Below are 23,118 nucleotides of genomic sequence, written 5' to 3' on the forward strand. Positions count from 1 at the left end.
TTCATACTATTATTAATTGGAAGGTTCTCAAAAATAACACAAAAATAAGTTTTTTTTCCAAACTTAGCACAACATCTCTAAAATTCCAAAAATAGCATTAATTAATCTTTTAAAATTAAATCATAAATTCAAAATACTTAACATTACCCCTCAAAACTATATCCTAAATATGAAATTGAGAACCCAAACCTAAAAAACAAAATTCTAAATATTAATTTTAATTAATTTAATGCGTTAGATAGTGGTATTTGGAAATTTATGGAATGTGTGTTATAAATGTCCATAAAACTTGTTTTAGTGCTATTTTAGGATATTTCTCTTATTAATTTGGTTATAGTAAATCTGGTAAAAAGTTTTGAATGAATATTTAAAGCAGATCAGAAAATTCCTAAAATCAATTGGTCCCAATGTACAAGAGAGAAAACAGCAGAAGTTACTTTAGAAGAAGAAGATGGCTATGAAACCACCGGACAAGAGTCCAACTAAATGCAGCGAGCAAATGAGGTTTGGCCAACTTGTCCACCCATCATTGCCCTTTTGACATTATTCTCAAACGTCTTCGGGTTATCCCTTAAAACCGCAGCTGCGTCATGGTTCAGAGGGTCCTCGTAATTGGGTTCCTATGTGAAAGTCAAACAAACAAAAAAAAACTTCAGATTACAAGGCCCAAGGAAAGATAACATCAATGGAGTATATCATCAGTGAGGGAGATTTGTTACCGTGAAGAGATGGAAGAGACCGTAGATAACAGTGTTTATGTTGAGAACCGGTTTCCAGTCTTCACGCAAGATGTTCAGACAGACGTTCCCTTCTAAATCGATATTGGGATGATACACCTACAAAACATTGACATTCTTCAGTATTCTATTACATACCCAATCAGAAAGACAAAAAGTTTCAGAGACTTGGAGAAAGCCAAAACCTTGGTCTTGCATTTCACTTTGGGAGCTTCATGTGGATACACATTAGAGACTTGAAATGTGAACACAAACTTACCATTCCTGTTATTTGGTAAAACAAAGAACGAATGAGTGTGTGTGTTTGAGCCAAAATCAGTGACCCACATAGACAAAAGAAAGAATGAAGATTCTTGTACACACTTACGTGTAGTATCCTTCATCAGGTTTGATGGTTACTTCAAAGTTCATCAAGTCATCCTTCCCGTTCGGAAAAGATATCTTACAAGACTTTGGCAGGTTCAGCTCTGATATATCTATTGCACACATATAAACAAACGAAACACACCAACCACAGAGATGATTATCAATCAGCTAGAAGAAAACATAAAAGCCCTTATCGTTCTAGCACTCATAGTTCTAACACTTAAAAGAACCCCAAAGATTACAGAGTCTGTTCAACATCAGAAACTGAATAAGATAAAAAAAAAAAAACAAAAGTAAAGAGAAGAGGTAGAGAAACCTTTATGAAGACGAAGTTCACCAGCAGATTTCTTCTTGACAGAAGAAGCTCCTCTTCTATTGTTATTTTGAGATTCTTCTCTTTGCTTCTCTTTCACTTTGAATAACCCAAGCATGGTTCTTCTTCTCTACATCACAAAATCAATCAACAACATCTTACATTGATTTATCAATTTCACAATTTTTTCTTCATCAGAACAAAATCCGAAACAGAAACAAATTACTCCAAAATTTAAATTTTTGAAAAATTCTTAAAATCAAAAAAACATCAGAACAGATTAATAACAGAACAATCATCGCACAAACCCTAACGAAATCAAAACTAGTTAAAATTTCATATGAAACAATCATGAATCTTCCGATAACCAAGAATTTACAAAACGATCCGCGATTCTACAGAACCAGATAATATCAAGAGATCGGCACAGAAGAAAAAAAGATACAAAAAACCCTAAGAAACCAAAGTGAAAGAGAAGAAGAGATTAGAGAGGTTACGTTTAATCAAACACGGAGATTGAAATCACAACGACGATCGTCTTCTTTGGTTCTCTTCCGGCGAGGGAGAGAGAGCGAAGGGAACGTAGCTTTCTCTGTACGCTGATTCTAAAAAATCTCAACCCTCGTTTGAAACAATATGAAGAAGAAGCGTTGGATCAACCTTTTATTGGGCCTGCCTTGCGAATTAAATGGGCCTAATGACCGACGTGTCCGTCGTTTCGAATGCAAAGAGACTTGTATATTGAGAAGTTGAAAATAATAATAAATCATATATTTTATAGATATGAAAAAGAATCTGATAAAAATTATTTACATTTAGTGTTGAAAAAAAAACTATTTACATTTATTGAATGTTTACATTAATATATGTAATGATTATTGTATATTATATATTCCTCTATTGGTATTTTTTAATTTAGTTTTCTTTTTAATTACTATTGGTATTTTTCTAATTTAGTTTTTTAAAAAGAAAACTGCATAATTATTAATGAGAAAATCTCCAAATTTTACTAAATTAGAAAATTAGCAAATTTTACTAAATTAGAAAATTAGCAAATTTTCTAATTAATCAAAGCTATAAGAACAAGAACAAAAAACTTTATAATGGGTAATTGAGAGTTGAGACTAAAGTCTTTTTATTAATTGGAAAATGTTAATATATATAGTCACTAAATTAAAACTACTACTTAAACAATAGACGATGATAAATGCAAGTTTGAAAAACAACTAGTTTGTCCATGCATGTGCTAATTTAGCCAATTTCTGTCGACAACTTTGGTTGCAATTTCTTGCCACCATTGTTAAAATAACAAAGAAATGAACAAGTTGAGTTAAGAATAATGCATTTTTCTTGTGTTTACATTATATACTTATATATAATAATGCATCTTGTATTTAAAACAAGTGCAATTTGCACCCCAAAAAAAAAAAGTATTGAACATGTGCAATAGAAGTCGTGAAACTTGGTGACGTCATCTCTTCTTCGTCATCTCCTTGAAGCTTCGTGGCGTCATTTCATCTCGATTAAGGTGCCCTGAGAAGTGGAAGAGTGGTTTTGAGTTTTTACTCTACTTTTTGTTTTGCACACAGAAATATTGACAGCGGTTTCCTTTTTCTGTCTATATAAATGATTACACTCTTTCTTGTTTCTTGAAGATAAAAGAGCAATAACTATGGGTGGTGAAGCCGTTAGGGTAATAGAAACTCTTCCAATTTTGATGTGTTTTGCCTTATAGCATCATGTTTTCTAGTTTCACATTTTCTGTATGTGTTTGCTATAGGATCGAAGAGAAGAAGTGATTCAAGCTTGGTACTTGGATGATAATTACGAAGAGGGTCAGAAACTTCCTCACCACAAGGATCCTAAGGAGTTTGTTACTTTGGACAAACTTGCAGAGCTTGGAGTACTTAGCTGGAGACTTGACGCTGACAACTATGGAACCGATGAGAAGCTGAAAAAGATCCGCGAATCTCGTGGTTACTCCTACATGGTTTGTGACCTTTTCTTTGATGGCTTTATATCTTCCTATATATGTTTAATTTTTTATGATGTTTATTTTTTATTTGCAAACATTTTTTTTTTTGTTCACGTCTTGGTTTGATGGGAGAAACATGTTTTGTTTCGGGACATTTGTGAGGTATGCCCTGAAAAGCTTCCAAACTACGAAGCAAAAGTTAAGATGTTTTTTGAAGAACATTTACACATTGATGAAGAGATTGGTTACTGCCTCGCTGGAAGTGGTAAGTACTTTTATTTTATTGGCTGCTTAATTACTTGAATCAATCCAATATAGTCCTCATGTTTTTTTTTTCTTTTATTGGAAAATAATTAAAGGATACTTTGATGTGAGGGATCTCAATGATGTTTGGATTAGAGTATGGGTAAAGAAGGGAGGTATGATAGTCCTTCCTGCTGGAATATATCATCGCTTCACCGTGGACTCAGGCAACTATATGAAGGTTCAATCTTATTACCTTCTTGATATAGTTATTATGTAATTTATCATAATGTTTATGGTTACTTAATTGGAAAATTTGGAATTTCTCTTGCTGAACAGGCAATGCGGCTTTTCGTGGGTGGACCAGTGTGGACTCCTTACAATCGCCCACACGACCATCTTCCTGCAAGGTACAAACAACAATGTCTTGCTCTCCCATATTGTCTCAACACAATAAAGGTTACTCTGAAATTGTATATCCAAGCAAAGAGGCGACAAAACTGTTTAGTTTAAGTATATTATTGAAACGTGATATTTTACAGGAAAGCGTATATGGATACATTCGTAAAGGTGCTTGGAGACCGTACCATAGTCGCTTCAGCGTAGAGGGACTATATTATATCGGGCATCAGGTTTTTATAAGCTAAACGTATGTTGAGATGTTATGTCTTTATGCTTTATTATGTTTACCACTGAAACCGAAGACACTTCGGTTTCGTGTGAGTGTCGTTGGCATTATTGTGGTGTTGTAATGTTGTTAGATGGCGTGTGATTGTGTGAACTTGTAACTTACCCTCTTTATGTCCGTTCAGTAATATGTATTTGGAGGAAAATGGATATGTTTGTGTTGAAATGTTGATAACATGAAAACTCAACAGTAAGATCATCTAACCTCATCTCCAACGCTGTTCCATATTGTAAAACATTTTCCAATCCTCATCCATTGTTTACTCTAAATAGGAGAAATAATTAACATGAAAACAATATATATTATTTATTTACAATATGCTCCTTCAAAACTTATATTTTATTTTTGGTACTTAAACAAAATTATTTGTCAGTTTACACTTCAAGGATCTAATTCGAGTAAGTGAATGTAAAAAATAATTTGAGTACAACTATCTTACGAAATCGTCGTAAATATCTTCATATAAGAGACCTTATTCGAAATATCAATGTTGTATTACGATGATTTAAATAGTATATATTATATAAAATTTGAAAAAATGCTTTTAAAACTATCTATATAGGATTTAAAACGACATATCTCCAGTGGGGGTTGCTGTAGAAATTGCTGATGTAAATATGTTTATTAAAAAATAATAAAAAGAAGAGAGATAAGAGAAAAGAAGGAACATCGTTTCTTGTTGGAGAACTTTGAAAAACGTTTTTCAATAGGTGTTATTTACTTAGTGACACAGATATTAAAAATAAATAAAAATGAAAAAGTGTACTAAAAATATATTTTTTTAGTTTTTTGAGAAATGTTTGCTATTTCTCTATTGTACATGGTGTAAGACATCTCACTAATTTACGATGAGAACGTGTTTTAGCTGGGAACCCATTTTTATCTTTCACATTTAACCAACATACATAGTATGTCCCATTAGTAATTTGGCTAATTGGTTGATATTTCTGGATGTGATAATATCATCTGAGGAATAATTAGGGAAAACGGTAGGAAAAGATCTGATCGGTGCTGATATGGTGACGTATATTCCAAACTTATGGGTCCTGAGAGATCTAAAGAGTTTGCACAGAAGTTGTTAATTAAGAGATGACATGGTCAAGAAAAGCTTCAAGGATTTGATTCGAATAAAGTTATGAAAGGGAGGCTCAAAAATATGTCTTCATTGTGTTAACCTTTCCTATTACATCATTTGTCCTTATATAGAGAGAACAATATAACCTAATGATTACAAAAGTTAGGTTGATGTCTAACAAGTGTCACTATCAGTTGCACAAGATTGGTGAGGCAAGAGCAGAGAATCGGTTCCCAATTTGGACCATAGTGTGAGCTGTATTTGGTGTCGAGACCGTACGTTGCACAACACATGGTGTGTAAACCTTTTCCTTGTTATCGTTGGATACAAGGGTGAGTAAACAAACTTATGTGGGCTTCATGTCAAGGCCCAACTTTGTTTGTTGGACTAAGTTTTCAGTGTTACTCCTTACATCCCCCCCCCTTCAAACTTTGGATGGGTGGAGAGACCACACTAAGTTTGTACCTGAGATCAGTAAAGACTTGAAGTGGTAAGGACTTAGTGAATATATCCGCAAGTTGATGAGTTGCAGGAATGTGATAAACAACCATAGATCCGTCTGCAACTTGTTCTCGGACGTAGTGGTAATGAACCTTAAAGTGTTTGGTCTTCTTGTGAAGAGTCGGGTTTGCATAAAGATACACTTCACACAAGTTGTCGCAGTATAACTCTGGAGCATGCATGAGCGACATTCCAGTGTTTTCCAGCAGATATTTTAACCAAATCACCTCAGTTGTAGTGTCTGATAAACAATGATATTCAGCTTCTGTTGAGCTGCGAGAGACTGATGTCTGGCGTTTTGCATACCATGAGATGAGATTGTTTCCTAGAAAGGTGCAGAAGCCACCTGTAGAGCGACTAGTAGTTTGACAACCTGCATAGTCGTTGTCGTTGTAAGCTCTTAGTGTGAAATCAACATTCTTTGATAAGGAAATGCCATAATCAACAATGCCCTTTAAGTATCTGATGATTTGTTTGAGCAGATTGAAGTCAGCGACCGTATGTGCGTGCATATGTTGGCAGACAAGATTGACTGCAAATTATATATATGGTCGAGTAAGAGTAAGATATTGTAGCTTATCAGCCAAGCTGTGAAACAGAGTTGGTTGATCAAAGAGGTCTTCCTGCCCTTTGACCTTTTGAAGTTCCAGAGGCAGTGGTGTTGATGTTGGAGAACAGTCGGCCATTCCTGCCGCCAAAAGCAAATCCTCTGCATATTTATGCTGATTTAGAAACAAACCTTCAGTTTGATAGTGGGCTTGTAGACCGAGGAAGTAGCTTAGCTTTCCTAGATCTTTCATACGAAATTCTTCGTTTAAAGATTGAAGTAACTCATTGATCAACTGTGGATTGTTTCCAGTGAGAGCCATATCATCAACATAGAGTAATAGTATGATGATGTTGTTGTTTCTGAGATATACAAAGAGGGATGGATCCTTGAAGCTGCATTCAAATTCAAATATCATAAGGAATGAGCTGAATTTGTCAAACCATGCTCGCGGAGCCTGCTTTAAACCATAGACAGCTTTATTGAGTTTCCAAACATGCGACGGATAACTGCTATCTTTAAAACCAAGAGGTTGATGCATATACACTGTTTCAGTCAAATCGCCATGAACCGAAGATCCACGCCATGACAAGCTTATCAATGCGGATCCACTTAGTAAAGTCCGGATTTGGCTCTGTAGTGACTCCAGCAGCACCAGTAACAGAGCGAGTAGCTTTTGGACGAGAGATTGAGCCATTGACATAGCCGAGTAGCATTTGTGGTGAAAGAAAGGACTCAAATTGAGTCTTCCATAGCAGATAGTTGGACTTTGTAAGTTTGAGAGACACAACCTGAAAAATAGAAAGAGGAGCTGAAGAAAAAGATTCAGTGGTAGCCATTGAGGAGTATTACCGGAACTCAAGAGCTAGAACCCTAAGTAATACAGAGAAAAGAAGGCTCAAAAATATATCTACATTATGTTAACCTTTCTTATTACATCATTTGTCCTTATATAGAGGAGAACAAGATAACATAATGATTACGAAGGTTAGGTTGATGTGTGACAAGTGTCACTATCAGGTGCACAAAATTGGTGAAGCAAGAGCAGAAAATCGGTTTATAGTTTGGACCATAATATGAATTGTATTTGGTGTTGAGACCATAAGTTGTAGAACACTTAGCGTATAAACATTTTCCTTGTTACCATTGGAGACAAAGGTGAATAAACAAATTTCCATGGGCTTCATGTCAAGGTCAAACTTTGTTTGTTGGACTGAGTGTTACTTCTTAGAAGTTAAACCTTTCTTAGCTTTCGAAAAAAGACAAGACTAGTTTTAACTATAGAGTTAAATATTATCCGACAATAGATTTAAGAAATTACAGATTCTGTAATAAAACCTTTTTGGCTTTTGTTGGTTATAAAGATTGATGTCATCATTTGTGTTGAACTGATTAGAGATTAGATTTTATGTGCTAGATCTAGAATTGAATGCAAGACGTGATGTGTGTGCTGTGAGTTGTGTGACTTGTGAGATTCTACATTGGATATTTCTGGATCGTGTTTGATTAATTAAGAATATCTTCTTCTTTTTTTTTTTGGGTGGTCCAAAGTCACATAATGGTATCTGAATCGTGTGTCGTATTGGATAGTTGTTGGTATTCAATTACTCAAATAAAGTTTAGACAGTGATGTTTTCATCTAATGTATAGTATTTTCTTATGTTTAAAGAGAGGAAAACGTGAGAGGATATATATTTGACATCATATAAATTAAAATTCATCAAGAATTCAACAATTTATAACCACCTACTTAGTTGTCAATCCATGATTACTAAGAATGATTCTTAACAAATCATTGAAACATTTTGAAATATTCAATACAAGATCCTTTATATAGTATTATTTCATAAAGTTGGAATATTTTTTGGGTGATATATCGTTCATACTTCATAGGAACGACTTGAATATTTCTCAAAAAAAAGTGTTTTTTTAGTAGGAAATCAACTTCTTTACTCACGAATTTTTTTATTAGAGGCAATAATAGAGAATTCTTAGAATTGAACTTTAATCTGATTTATGTGTTACTTGGTATGAATGTTTAAATTTAGAAGTTTTTTTCAATCTTTTTTTCTCGTAATACCTTTTGGTATTTTACTAGCTAGACAATGATTCATCTTACTGGTTAAGTTTACTCTTTTATTCTAGTTTCAACCCTCGACGACTAAATTAATTATTTTTGTCTTTTGTTCAGACAGGAAAAAAAAAACGAAAAAAAAAAAAAAAACTTGTTCTTTTCTCTTCTTCTTTACTTCATTTCTAACTTCATTTTAATTTAGTTTCCTGGTTCTTTCTTTCATGTCTTCCTTGTGCCATTGATGAGTCCGTCAACACCAAATCGAGAGTAGTGCAAGACTTTTCTCACACTGTTTGTTCATAAAACCGCGTGAGAACTGTTCTTCCTTCTCAGATCTTAAAAAAAATATCCGTAATTTTTCCCGCATTTTCTCTCTCTCTCTCTCTCTCTCTTCATCTTTCTCTTATAAGCTTCTCCAAGCGTACAAGCTACTTCTTCTTCTTCTTCTTCTTCCATAAAACTCAAAAGTAAAACAAAACCCTAAAACCCAAAACACTCTTCACCTCTATAAAAATACAACCTTTTTTTCAGGTCTTGTCTGTTTCAAGAGAGTTCAATCGCAATTTCACAGGTACTACTTACTAATTCATCATCTTGAAATCTCTGTCTTTTTTTTTTTTTTTTTTTTTTTTTTTTTTTTTNTACTTTACTTACTTAAACTCTTGCCCTTTTAGTTTCCTCTTTTCAATGTCGGTTACAAATTTTTAGATTGCTCCGTAAGTCTCGGTTAAAGTTTGTTGCTTTAAGCTATAAAATCCAATACCCATTTCGATTCACTTCTCTGTTTCTGTATCTCTGTCTGATTAGGGTTTCAATTTCTAATTTCTACTTCTTACTGTCTGATTAGATTCACAAATTTTTAAGCAATTTTAAGAAAAGAGAGAATGATGGGAGGGAAAGGTAGCAAGAGCAAGAAAGATGTTGAGTTTGGTTCACCGTCTACACCTGTACAGATCAAGATAAACTCAGAGTACACTGAGCATTTCAGCTCTTACGAAAAAGCTTGTAGTGAAGATCCAAATCTTGAGTCTTTCGACTCTGCGCTTCACGAACGAACTAACCGAGTCATCAACAAGCTTGCATCAGGAGTAGAGATAAAGTCTTTGTCGTTTGATTCGCTTAAAGAAGTGACGCAATGCCTTTTGGATATGAATCAAGATGTGGTCAAAGTTATATTGCAGGACAAAGAGGATATATGGAACAATCAAGATTTGTTCTCTCTTGTGAATATGTATTTTGACAGCACTTTAAAGACTATGGACTTCTGTTCTGAGCTTGAGAATTGTCTTAACCGGGCGAGGAGGAGCCAAGTTGTTATTCAGTTTGCTGTTAAGCAGTTTGAGGAAGAGGCTGAGATACAGGTTAATGGGGATAACGAGAACAGAAAGTATGAGAAGACACTTGATGAGCTTAAGAGGTTTAAAGATTTGGGTGAGCCGTTTACGAAAAAGTTCTTTGAGCTTTTCGATTTGGTATACAAGAAACAGGTTCTGATGCTTGATGAGCTTCATAAGTTAAAGAAAAAACTCGATAGGAGACTTGGGAATATCAAGTCATGGCGAAGAGTATCGAACATGGTGTTTGTGACTGCGTTTGTTTCTGTGCTTATTTTCTCTGTGGTAGCAGCCGCTGTGGCTGCACCACCTGTTGTGGCAGCTATAGCTGGTGCATTGGCTGTTCCGGTAGGGTCTCTTGGGAAATGGTGTAACACTCTGTGGACAAAATATGAGAAAGTGGTTAAAGGGCAGAAGGAGATCATTACATCGATTAGAATCGGGACTTTCATATCGGTTAAGGAGATGGATAATATAAGTGTCCTTGTGCGTAAAGTGGAAGTAGAGATTGAATCTTTGTTGAAGAAAGCTGAGTTTGCTGTGACAGAGGAGAGAGTGGTGAGGATTGCGATAGATGAGATCAAGAAGAAGCTTGATGTGTTTACTGATACTATTGAAGAACTTGGGAAACATGCGGATAAGTATTGTAGCGATGTGACGAAGGCAAGAACCGTGATTCTGCAGAGGATTATCCGATACCCGACTGGTACAACGACTGAAGAAGCTACCTGGTAATATCTCTTAAGCTAGCTAGATATCTTGAGAACTTTAACTTAGGCATTATGTTTTGCGTTAGAACTCTAGAGAACAAAACTGTGAGTGTTCTTAGGATTCATCATTATGGTTTATGAATGGTTTTGGATTGAGTTTTTCTTGTCGTGTTTTCGGTTGATGGTCAGGACGGAGATGTTGTCGTGAGAAGGCGGATTCGGACTCGTGTTTGGCTGAAGATTGTTGGTTTGTTTTCTTTAGCACAAGTAATATGAAAAGCTAAAGGATATCTTAATGTTATTAGTTGCCTTGAGGTAACCCTTTGCTCAATACATTAATTTAAAGAGACACTTGTAAGGTTTTATGCCATTTATTTTGGCTTCCTTTTAAGATATGAAACAATCTTGTATGTTTATAATTGAATGTCTCTGTGTTTTCTAGTCAAGGCTTAGATAATTGCTAAGCTGGATCGTTAAAGAATCAATAGTATTTAATTTAAAAATTAAGACGTGAAGAGTTAGTTGATGAGACGAGGGAGGGATGTCTCTTACAACTTACAATGACATTTCTATGATCTTTTATTTAACATGAAACATGTTTATTCCGTTTTAAGGAAACATGTAAAGTATAAGCATCAAACGGATTTTAAATGTCAATTGACTCGTGAGTCGATGTGATAGTTGGGTCTTAATCAAACGGTTGACTGATTTAATCAAAAGACTAGTCGCCCACCTCTCACATGGTTTAGTAGTTTTATAATTGGAGTACATGGAAGGTAGTTGTTTCGGACTTATTCCGACTTCAACAGATAATGAGTTTATTTTAGGACACACTTTCTCTATAGAAAATGTCTCTCATTTGTCTTCTAACTAGTAACTACACTACCCTCTTAACAACCATTAGTCTTTTTTGTTTTTTTTACCATCTGTTCAACTCTTTCTCCATGCATTGTTATTGGACTACATGAAAGGTAGTTATTTCGGACTTCGATATTCTGACTTCAACAAATAATGAGATTTAATTACGGTGACTGATAGAACTTCAACAAATACTCGATATGTGATATGCCAAACGCAAATATCGAAAATTGACTAGTTTCATACTTCCTCCATTTCATACAAATCTATATATAATAATAATGCGAATAAATGCAACCAACTATTGTGTTTTTTCAATCGTATAATTTGTATATTTTCTTAAAAGTCGTGATGGTTCATTAAAACGGTTATTTATGAAAACTTACAACTGTTCACTGTAGAGTTGTGTTTATTGAAACATTCGTATCTTTTGAAATCTCTATATATTTGTCTGTTTGAACTGTTTTCATTTTTTTGTCATGACACAAAATAATATAAATTTCTAATCTCAACAGTTTTTAATGCTTTCTAAATTATTCTCTAGCATTCATTCTTTTAAAAGTAAAGTAATTCCTCAAGTTCTTGATTTAACAAAAGATTTTTGGAATAATGAATCTAATTTACAACTTTTAGTTAATTTTAAATATAAAAATTTAATAAAAATACCTAAAACTTTTTTCCAACAGTTAGATGAATTATATAGTGAGTTTTTTAATTTGACCTTTTCAATATGGTAATAAAGATGTCTTCTATTTAAAAGCAATTTATATGGATTATTAGGTATATTCAAGTGCAGACAATAGCGATTTTTCGTAATACCTTTTCGTAAATTTTTTGTTTTTATTTGTTTTTTAAAAAGAAATTCAAACAGTTGTATCTGTTCATTGTAGAATTGTGTCTTTTTTTTGTCAACCATTGGACCACAACTGGCCGGCCCATTAGCCAAATTCGTACATTCGTAGGAATCGGGACTCGATTCCAAGTGTGATGGTGCCTTCTACAAATGGACTTACCTCCTACCACTTCACTAAGGCCACTTCACGAGTTGTGTCTTTTCACTATATTTTATTTATATTTTTTCATCACAAGTTTCATTCTAATAAGTGTATGATGTCATTGACGTGTATCTATTTAAATAGTCATGTCTTTTGAACTTTCTATATATTTGTCTCTTCAAAAATAACTAACAAATCATAATTCGTTGAAACAAATTTTCCGTTTTATGTTGAATTTAAATAATTTGAATATTACTATCTAATATTCAATTTAATTCTATAATCTAACTAAATTTTTAGAAATGATTATAGCAATATAGAAATTTAATAAAACTATAGAATTTACAGTTGCGTCTATTTATCATAACTTTCGTTAAAAACTATTTTCATATTTAAAATTTATTTTCTCATTTTTTTGAAAGTTGTGTATTTTAATTTTAATTTTTCTTTGATATAGTTTCACGCATTATTAAATACATTTTTAATTATAATTATTTTATAAAAATTACATTTACTCAGTACAACCATTAGTTCAATATTCTCAGTTAAGATCACTTTGTCATTATGTTTTTTTTATTGTAGCTCTTTACCATAATTCTTCATAAAATATATTATATATTTATAATACTTTAAATATTCTACAGAATATTTTTTGTTTATAAGTTTCATTTTGATGGTTGTGTTTTTAGTAACAGTTTCTGTATTCAAACTATTCTACTACATTAAGATGAATTCATAGTATATAATTTTAAATTTTACATTTATTTACTATTTTCTAAAATATTTTCCTTGCGACATTGCGGGGGGTCTGAGTCCTAGTATCTTTTAAAAACAATTGTTTCATAAATATAAATGTTTGTATATCCAATGTAAGATTTGATTCACATTTTGATTAACAAAAAAAAATATATATATATATATATTGTAATTATAAAATAAACATATATTTTATATAAAGTTTTTTAATATGTGTGTATAACATTAAACTAGACATATATTTTTATGAAATGGATGGAGTATTAAATTTTTGAAGAAATCATATATATGAAAGTTAGCTAGCTCTCTCCATATGAGTTTCACATCATCATTCCATGCATCTGCCACATGTCTATAATTAATGTTAACTTTGAAACATATAGCCTCTTTTCATCTTCTATCTAAACATAATCACCTAATTATTCTAATTTACGTAGAAACTTAAATTACAGTTGATATGACAGATGTTAAAGCAAATAGTATAAATGTTATTCAATATACATTCATGACATATAAATATGTATTATACTAAAGTCTAATATTTTACTTTTCATATAATGTTATTAAATAATAGTGAAATAATACAATATGTTAAACAAATATACAATAGTAGAATATTATACTAACTAGGACTCAGCCCCCCGCGATGTCGTGGGAAAAATATTTCAAAACAAGTTAAATTAAATTTCAAATTTAGAATTATATATTATAAAATTATTTGAAAATATATGTTAAATAACAAAACTAAAAAATATCTCAAAAGAAAAAAAAATAAGTAAGGCTGAAACTTTATAAATATTAAACATATATAACTGTGAGTTTAAAAAACACAACTATCAAAATAAAAACTTATAATAAAAATATAATAATGTTGGATATTGAATATTAAAATTCATATTATTTAGATTCAGCATGAAACGAAAAAAATTGTGTCATTTAACAATGATTCATTGATTTGTTAATTATCTAAGCAAAGACAAATATATATATATATATATATATATAGAGTTCAAAAGACATAAACATTTAGATAAACATTACTATTGGAACAAAAGGTTGTAAATAAAATATGGTAAAAAAAAACATAACTTTACAATGAACAGAAGCAACTGTATGATTTTTTTTATGATAAAAAACACAACTCTACAATAAACAGATGCAACCATATGATTTTTTTTATAAAATAGAAAAAAATTATTCAACGAAAAAATACAACGAAAAATCGCAATGGTTACTGGAATTTATTCATATTGTTATTATTATAAAGATTTTTATTGTAAAAAATACAACTCTACCATAAACAGGCACAACCGTATGTTTTTTTTTCAAAATAAATATATTATATAGTTATTTTATGGTAAAAGACACAACTATACAATGAACAGACGCAACTGTATGATTTTTTGAAATTAGAAAAATATATTTAACGAAAAAAATCCTCCTTTTATATTGAAGTGACGAATGAGAATCATTGCTTTTCTTCTAACAGTTTAAAATTTATTTTGAAAAGAATACCATTTGAAACGATTCATTTCCCGTTTACTACAATTAAAGCGTCCAACACAAATGAAAAAATGCAAGATAGCCATATAGATTGAGATATCTTTTCAGATCTGGATTTTGAAGTAATGTTAATGCAACATCCAATTTTGATGTATGCAACCCATATAGCTTTTAAATAGAAGACATCTTTATTACCATATTCAAAAATTATTACTCCAATTCTTGATTTATATTTAAAATTAAATAAAAGTTGTAAATTAGATTCACCATTCCAAAAATCTTTTGTTAAATCAAGGATTGGAGGAATTTCTCTATTTTTAAAAGAATGAATGCTAGAGAATAATTTTTGAAATCTGTAAAAACCGTTGAGATTAAACAGTTCGAACAGACAAATATATATAGATTTCAAAAGATGCGAATATTCAAATAAACACAACTTTATATTGAACAGTTGCAACTTTACAAAAAAACTATTACAATGAACAATTGCAACTTTTCGTAAAACACACAATTGAAATCTACAGATTTTTAAAAGAATGAATGCTAGAAAATAATTTAGAAAAATATATAAACCGGAAAGATTGAAATTTTAGTTGATTTTGTGTCATGGCCAAAAAATGAAAATAGTTCAAACAGACAAATATATATATATATATATATATATATTTATATTTCAAAAGATACGAATGTTCCAATAAACACAACTCTACAGTGAACAGTTGTAACTTTTCATAAATAACCGTTTTAATGAACCATCATGACTTTTCGGAAAATATCCAACAGGTACGATTGAAAAAAAACAACTCTTGGTCGCATTTTTTCGGATTGTTATTATATATAGATTTGTTCAGATGAATATAGCCTTGATCAGGAGTATTCTATTCATATGAATATTCGATTGCTCAATATAAGAACTATATTCAATATGAATATAGCCTTGATTTACTGTTTGGTGATATACCTTTCCATTAAGTCATTTCAATTGCTTTAACCAGACCACATTATGTCATTGACCCACATTATTGCTATAAGTCCATAACCCCTGATCAGGTAGTCAGACATTTATTTTATTTTTACCCATTATTTCACTATCACCCATTCTAAAAAAATTTGGTGACATTCACATTTCACCGTCAATAGTATTTTGATTACATCATAACAGCTTCAGGTCAGTTGTTTAGCAATATAGCAAACACACAACATTGTCAGTTGTTTCTGTTGGCAATGAAGTTGGTAAGAGCAATCAAAGGTTTCACTTTGTCCGAATCAAACCCTTGAAGATGTTCTCTCGCATCTCTCTTCAACTTATTCACAAACTCCTTCGATTTCTCTAGACCAATCACTTTCGGATACGTCAGCTTACCGACGATCTGATCTTTTCCGGCGGTTATCCCTAATTCCTCCAACGACTTAGTCTCATCCAAAATATCATCAACCACCTGAAACAACAATCCAATACACCTCGCAAAGCTTCTCACTCCCTCTATCTCTTCCTATGAGCCACCACCAATAACCGCTCCGATAACCGCCGATGCTTCCAGCAACGAACCGGTTTTATGAACGTGAATAAACTCAAGATCCTCTAAGCCAACTTCGTTTTGATCCAACCCTTCACTGCTCAAATCCTTAGCTTGTCCCGCCACGAGTCCTTTCGTTCCGATAGACTTAGCCAATTCTTTAACGGCCCTAACCATTTTCTTGGATGACACGTCAGCTTCGGTCAAATGCTCGAAAGCTAGGGCTAAAAGTGCGCCGCCGGAGAGGATGGCCACGCTTTCTCCGAAAACTTTGTGTGTAGTTGGTTTACCTCGTCGGAGATCGTCATTGTCCATACAAGGAAGATCGTCTTTGATGAGTGACATTGTGTGAATCATCTCAACCGCACAAGCCGCTTGAATCGCTAAACGTTCTTCCCCGCCACCTAGCTCGCAAGCGGCCAGGCAGAGTATTGGCCTGACGCGTTTTCCGCCTGCGAGAACTGCGTAACGCATTGCGTTATGGATGTTGAGTGGTTCGATTAATGGAATGGCTTCATCTAATGCTCTTTTTATTGACTCTGCTTTGCTGATCATGTACGTTCTGAAATCGAAATCAAAACCGAAACAGTCTTCTTCTTTGTTTTCCGGTTGGATTGATGAATCAAGAAACTCACCGACATCTTTCCTGGCAAAAACAGTTGCGGCCACCGGAGATTTGATGGGGAGGTGGAGGAGACGGATGAGACACCGAGTTTTCGCGGGGCTCAGCCATGGTTTTAGAGTTGTAAACACGAAGTGTAGAGATAGAAAGAAGAGTAAAAGATAGAGAAATATGGTTTGAGCTTCCATTTTGATCAACATAAAGATGATTGATTGATCTTTGATTCTTCTTCTCTATAACACAAAGTTTTTTATTATTTTTTGGTCAACGACAAGGCACGTCGTGGGATCGTGTTGTTTGTAAGATAATTACTACTAGTATTAAGCCCGTACTCCGTACGGGACAAAACTTTAATAAAATTTATGGATATCGATCACTTGTTGAATCATTAATAAATATTGAGAAAAACTGTTAAAAGGTAACAAATCCCTAGCTTTTTGATTACTGGCCGGGTTTGATCGCAAGTCTTACAAAGAGCTTTGGCTAAAATGCCAAAAGAGGTGCAAACATGCAAGTAGAAAACTTACATCGTCAACCACAAGGGTTATTTTTTAAATAATTTATCACTTGTCTGTTTGAAGAGAAAAAGAATGGTGTAAGAAAATTGCAATCAAAACTTAGAAGGAGAATGTGGATATGAATTTACATTAGAATTGCAAACAAAATAATCATGTAACTTATAAGAGAGTGGTGACATATATAGACACAAAGATGCTTTACATCGTTTAAGAATGAAAAACTAAGGCAACCATATTTGTGTACTCTAAGAAATGAAGCGTATTGTAAGAACCTCACTCGCCGAGGCAAAAGCTACTGATTCGACGAAAAAGGCAAGAAGCATGGAAACATAATCCCAACTTGTCACCGTGGGAAACAACATAATCTCCTATGTGAAAATAGCTCTACATAAACAAAATCATATTACAAGAATCATTAACATTTATATGAGATTGCAAATTGATCAAATTCAGCAATAGAGTTTGATAGAAACAGAGATTTGAATATAAAGAAAGACACGGAATAATCATAGATCATATCAATTCACAAACAAAAATTACCAGATTACTGCGTCGAGAGAGAGAGAGAGCACTGTTAAGTTTTGGATTCTATCCTACTTCCCTGTGTCAAAATCAAACAAAAGAACTTGTTATATAGAGTTGTGATCAAATTAGTACATGAGACTTGAATTAAGTTAGAAGAACACAACAAAACGTGACGTGATTGTTTGTAATGGCATGGTAAAACCATGGATTAAATATGTTTTCTTGTTTCATTGGCCTAACAACTAAAAAGTTGAACATAGTAAATATTAGATAGTCAAAAATGCATAAGTGAACTTGAACATACCTTTTCATCTACAAAGAGAAGATTAGATTCCGGAAAATTCTTCTGGTTTATCATTTTTTTGAAATCCCTAAAGACGATGTGTTCGGGCTATTAGAACTCTGATCTTCCATTCTTTTTTCAAAGAATTTAGATTTGAGAGAGAAGTAAAATCCAGAGGCATCTTCAACCTGAAACTAAAAAAAAAAAAGAATTAATATGAATTCAAGAGAAAAAGTATGCATATGAACAAAAGAAAAAGTATTTACCAGCGTAAGAATTACAAATCCAGAAGAAAAAAGAATGAAGAGAAGATAAATACAGAGAAAATTGAAGAGCGAATCAACTCAAATTGGATTTATATAGAAGATTGATCAGTTGTAAACCACTTTGAACGTGGAGCTGTTAGTGAAGTAGAATTAGGGATAGAGTTTTGTTAACTTGCAAGCAGTTATGTTATTTCGTAAAATATGATGCTTATTTTTGCAGAAAATGTTTTTTTTTCACTGTATAATTTCTGTTTTTTAAAAAAATTGAAAAAAAAAAATAATTTGATGTGGCTTAATTTGATTGGTCAGGTGACTTGTGAATTATAAGATAAATGATATGGAGCATGGTTTGGAATTGGATCCAAACCGTTTAAAATGAGGTTTGTGTTGGAGACTTTGGAGTGAATTAATCGATTCGAACCGGGAACAGAGAAATCAAAACCGTATAATTTGCATGAGGCTGATGGTATCTATCTTCATTGCAAATGGAAGTGGAGAGAAACATGACAACCTAAATCCCTAGTTTTCATGTTGGTGGTTTTTAATTTATTTATTTATCGTTTTCTCATGCACGATCGACGCATGGTTTCGTAACATTGAACCTGGTTTTTTTATGACGTTTTGGATGTTTCCTTGAAGAAATATTAACGAATGCAAGCCTCTTTGTCGAATCTGGTCAGTGTGTTCATGTTAACACAAAACTTACAAAGGCCCAAATTAAATTTTATAAAAGCCCAAATTTAATTTCATAAATTGATTACGATTTAAGATTACTACTACTTATTCTAACCTAAACTTATCGACATCGAAAGGTTCACACGAGTTTTTGGTGGTGAAGACTGAAGAGATCTAACTCGGTTTTTCGATCAGGTAATGAATCTATTCACTAACTTAATTTGCTTTGTATCTAGAAATTGTTGTGTTTTCATGTGAGATAATAGTATCCTTTTTTTTTTTTGATAAAGTGAGATAATAGTATCTTGCCAGCTGTTTTATCCATTTGTTGATGCTTGCTTGGTGTGAGATTATAGTATATAGCAGTGATTCATGTTGTTTTGAGCAAAACGTGTTATTAGTTTTCATAAACTTGAATCTAAGCAAATTTTTGAGAGATTCCATCATTTCCATGTTTAGTTTGAGTTTTTTAGGTGAATATGGATAAGTCATGGATAACAAAACATCGACTGTCTCAAGATTACATAACCGGAGTCAAGGATTTTTTGGATTTTGCCTTTGGTAACATTAAGGCAGAGATGGTGAAATGTCCTTGTCGACGTTGCTGCCTTGTCAAGTATAAGTTTAGAGTTGACATTGAAGTGGTATGGTTTTCTAAGCACATACACAAATTGGTATCTACACGGTGAAGAGTTTGATCGCAAAAATTAGCTCAGATCACCAACTCTTAAATAAAGCTTGCTAGTTCCTTTGAAGCTTTTCTTGAATATTGCAGAGACATTCAATTCCAAGCAAGTATATGTCTGTTTTATTATAAAGTTAATCAACAGTGCTAAGAGTTGTTTTGGTTTACAAAACATAAAGCTTGCTACTTCTATTCAAAGTTCTTATAGAATCTTGCAGAGTAAGTGAATGTCATATATAGGAAAGTAAAAGTACGTGTTTTCAATTTCAAAACACTTTATGTAGATATAATTATGGAATGATGTGATGAACCACACCTTCACAATTATTTCGTTGAGTCAATGGAAAGTGTCATAATGTACATAAGACAAATCTAGTAATATCTTACAAGACATGCCCATAATTTAAAGAAGACTCTGGTAAAATGTTTGCATACCCACCAATTTTTTTCAATGTGCCTAAGAAGAAAGAACCCTAGCTAGGTATCTTAATTCATCTCCCTCTATTACTTTCTGTCTAATGAAAACACACAAAATTTCAAACACAATTGGAAAGGAAGAACAAAAAATTAACAAGCAAAACCTAAACATGGGATGTAGAAGGATGAACAACCTTGTTTTGTCTCCCTGCAAGCCAAAACATGGTCCTCCTAGCAAAAGATGGTGTTTTTGTCTCCAAAGATTCCGAATTTTCGCTCTTTTGATTCTCGTCATCGGTCTCAAGAGGAAGCAGTTTTTTTGGAAATGGGACTGAAGAGGAAGACACTGAAGAACAATCCTGATCTCTAGGACTAGTACCCATTTGCTTTTCCTTTTTACTCCTTAGCCAAATTTTAGACAAAGAAAAGCTCTCTCTTTCCACAACACTCTTCTCAATTCCCTTAACCGTCGGATCAAAACCGCATTCGGACATAACCGATAGTTTCTTGATGGAAACGTGAACCTTAAGTGTAGCTTCTTGGTCCATAATATACTCATATGAGCCCATTGACAAACACCTCCTCCCATCTAAATTGCTATTACCACTTATGCTATTGTTGTTGTTATTGTTATTGTCACTTCCTTCACCAACATGATCTATGTTCCTAAACTTCCCTAGCTTAACTTCTAAAGGAACAACCTTTCTATCCAAACTAACACATTCACCATCCGGTTCGCATGATTTACGACCCGATCTAACCCGGGTCGACCCAAAAGAATTGTTCCCATCAAAACCCAAATGAGAATTGGACTCAAGAGCAGGAACCATATCTCTCGAGCTTTGTTCACTCTCAAGAACAAGTAAATACGAGGAGCTTGGATTGTGATGAGATGAGAAACCAGGGAGGAGGTTAGATCTACACAAGGGACAAGTCGAGTGAGAGAGAAGCCACGTATCGATACAGCCAACATGAAAAGCATGGCTGCATTTAGGCAAGAGTCTGAGTTTGTCCTCTGTCTCGAACTCACAGAGACAAACAGGACAATCAAAAGGAGAGATTTTGAGACCCATGATGGATTTGTACTGAAAGACAGGTAACGTGTCGATTAAGGACTGGTCAACGTCAGAATCATGGAGACTAAAGAGTTGCTGAAGCTGGCCTTGAAGAGCTGTAACGTTGTCTAAGTAATCTTCTCTGTTTTGTGTTGATGGTGTGAGGAGGAACTTGACAAGGATGTGGACAAGACCAGATATGAAGAAGATGATCGAGAGGATTATGATTACTAGGAGAATGTTTGGAGTGATCTTGCTGTTTAAATCGAAGCTTGTGTTTGATTTGAGAGGTAACAGTGGTGGAGGTGATGAAGGAGAGATGATATTCATGTTTTCTTGAGATTTTGGAAAAAAAAAAATAACAGAGTTATTAATGCATGCTCTGTTTTTCTTTTGAGATTTTGGTTTATTTTGAAATTGAAAGAAGAGAGGAAATAAAAATTTGAGCTCAAAAGTTTTTTTTGAAATTTATGAGACAGAGTGATGATTAAGAGAATTACAGGTTGGACCATAGATGGTGACAGATGAGCAAATTTATTACATTTTTATTTCTTTCACAAAAGAAGAGAGTGTTTGAAATGATTTTTAAAAAATTTCTGAAATTAATGTGATTTGGATCTTAGTATTTAATTACCTAAAAAGATGCAAAGTCAACGAATCATTTCTTTAAATAAAAAAGACTCATACAAATATCACTTTCTTACATGAATAATAATATCTTATGCTTTTTATAACCAAACCTCGGGCTTCCATGTTAAAGCCAACCGGACAAACGATATAATTGTACAATCCATAAGAAAAAACATTTTTCTGACAATTTAAGCTGTAATGTATAACATTCTGAGTTTGAATTCAAAAAATATCATTAAGATTCCAAACCACTAGACTAAAGAAGACTCCAGGCTATGTATGTTATTAACTAAATACTTTAAACTTATTAGTGATGCAATGCGTCTAATACATTAAGATTGCTAAACAAGATCAACTATGTCATTTGCGCATGTTATTATTGCCTTTGTCAATACTGATCGTAGGAAATGGCAGTTGCCGGTTTGACGTCCTTACAAAATCGTTTCTGTACGTTTTAGTTTGGACTACTCATGGCTCATGCGTGTTAAATAAACTATTAAAACGTTGACGTGACAAACGAATACTTTTCAGTTTTCAATGCTCAAATCAAATATAAACCACTCGACTACATATATAAATGACAAAATGGACGATGATTTGGTTCGTGCTTTTGTAGAAGATTTGCGACTCAGACTAACATGTTACGAGTTCTCTGATTGTCATATCAACTTCGTTTGGCCATTTTTTTGTGTGGACTGTGGACACAACTATTTTCGACCTTCAAAATATGGGTATCTTATATTATATAGATAGACATTTTAGTATAGTTTTGGAACCAACTGGGCATGCCGTTGATTTAAGCGGCAATAAACTTCATGTTCTAGGTTTTGCGCTTGCCTACGCAGCTCTTGCTTTTGTAGGTGTTGTTGTTGTTGTTTTTGATAAAGGGCCTCTTTGTAAGTGTTGTTTTCGCTTGGATTTTGATCTTTGAAGGGCTACGTTGCAAGGAAGTCCAAGTTATTCGACCTTCGATTTGGTCTATGTTGGTTCCATATATAGTATATACTAAATTTATTTAGAACAAAAGTACACTGTAATACCTAATGGCAGCGTAAAAAAGAGTGTACTAGAAAAGTCATAAAAATCATAATTTAATAGGTATGAGCTAAGTTGATTTTCAAATTAAATATACGAAGAGTATTACATGAAAAAAAGTAGCATGGAACATAATCTGTTATTTAAAAAAAAAAAACTAGGCAGTAAACAAACATTCTATGTTGAGAAAAGAGAAACACGAGGGAGATGAAACA

At 33.1% G+C, this 23,118-nt stretch overlaps 5 protein-coding genes across 5 annotated transcripts; 2 read left to right on the plus strand and 3 right to left on the minus strand.

Annotated features, from left to right (window-relative positions):
• LOC104700624 (probable NEDD8-conjugating enzyme Ubc12-like) lies at positions 342–2,044 on the minus strand. The gene is made up of 6 exons (XM_010416166.2): positions 1,914–2,044; positions 1,420–1,546; positions 1,105–1,213; positions 923–1,001; positions 720–836; positions 342–620 (listed from the first exon to the last, which is right to left on the minus strand). Exons 2-6 carry the CDS (start codon positions 1,532–1,534, stop codon positions 483–485), a joined length of 558 nt encoding a protein of 185 aa, XP_010414468.1. The 5' UTR covers positions 1,535–1,546; positions 1,914–2,044; the 3' UTR covers positions 342–482.
• LOC104700634 (1,2-dihydroxy-3-keto-5-methylthiopentene dioxygenase 1-like) lies at positions 3,033–4,496 on the plus strand. The gene is made up of 6 exons (XM_010416181.2): positions 3,033–3,109; positions 3,197–3,406; positions 3,554–3,656; positions 3,751–3,875; positions 3,974–4,044; positions 4,177–4,496. The coding sequence occupies exons 1-6, from the start codon at positions 3,089–3,091 to the stop codon at positions 4,238–4,240; spliced, it is 594 nt and encodes a 197-aa protein (XP_010414483.1). The 5' UTR covers positions 3,033–3,088; the 3' UTR covers positions 4,241–4,496.
• LOC104700649 (UPF0496 protein At2g18630) lies at positions 8,684–11,009 on the plus strand. The gene is made up of 3 exons (XM_010416190.1): positions 8,684–9,090; positions 9,367–10,584; positions 10,753–11,009. The coding sequence occupies exons 2-3, from the start codon at positions 9,404–9,406 to the stop codon at positions 10,769–10,771; spliced, it is 1,200 nt and encodes a 399-aa protein (XP_010414492.1). The 5' UTR covers positions 8,684–9,090; positions 9,367–9,403; the 3' UTR covers positions 10,772–11,009.
• On the minus strand, positions 15,881–17,002 carry LOC104700661 (geranylgeranyl pyrophosphate synthase 4). The gene is given in 1 exon segment (XM_010416196.1): positions 15,881–17,002. A coding segment is annotated over 1 exon segment (1,122 nt).
• Positions 19,541–21,636, minus strand: LOC104700670 (putative RING-H2 finger protein ATL49). Its single transcript, XM_010416208.1, has one exon. The coding sequence runs from the start codon at positions 21,566–21,568 to the stop codon at positions 20,348–20,350; it is 1,221 nt and encodes a 406-aa protein (XP_010414510.1). The 5' UTR covers positions 21,569–21,636; the 3' UTR covers positions 19,541–20,347.

This window comes from Camelina sativa, chromosome 1 (assembly GCF_000633955.1).
Source record: "Camelina sativa cultivar DH55 chromosome 1, Cs, whole genome shotgun sequence".
Lineage (NCBI taxonomy): Eukaryota > Viridiplantae > Streptophyta > Magnoliopsida > Brassicales > Brassicaceae > Camelina > Camelina sativa.

Bases quoted from the DNA above. Each gene is read 5' to 3' on its own strand.
- LOC104700624 (XM_010416166.2), bottom strand. From the start codon at position 1,534: ATGCTTGGGTTATTCAAAGTGAAAGAGAAGCAAAGAGAAGAATCTCAA. The intron at 837-922 runs GTTTTGGCTTTC...AATGTTTTGTAG, and splicing joins AAGTGAAATGCAAGACCAAG to GTGTATCATCCCAATATCGA. The intron at 621-719 runs GTAACAAATCTC...ACTTTCACATAG, and splicing joins GTCTCTTCCATCTCTTCACG to GAACCCAATTACGAGGACCC.
- LOC104700634 (XM_010416181.2), top strand. From the start codon at position 3,089: ATGGGTGGTGAAGCCGTTAGG. The intron at 3,657-3,750 runs GTAAGTACTTTT...AAATAATTAAAG, and splicing joins TTACTGCCTCGCTGGAAGTG to GATACTTTGATGTGAGGGAT. The intron at 4,045-4,176 runs GTACAAACAACA...GATATTTTACAG, and splicing joins CACGACCATCTTCCTGCAAG to GAAAGCGTATATGGATACAT.
- LOC104700649 (XM_010416190.1), top strand. From the start codon at position 9,404: ATGATGGGAGGGAAAGGTAGCAAGAGCAAGAAAGATGTTGAGTTTGGT.
- LOC104700670 (XM_010416208.1), bottom strand. From the start codon at position 21,568: ATGAATATCATCTCTCCTTCATCACCTCCACCACTGTTACCTCTCAAA.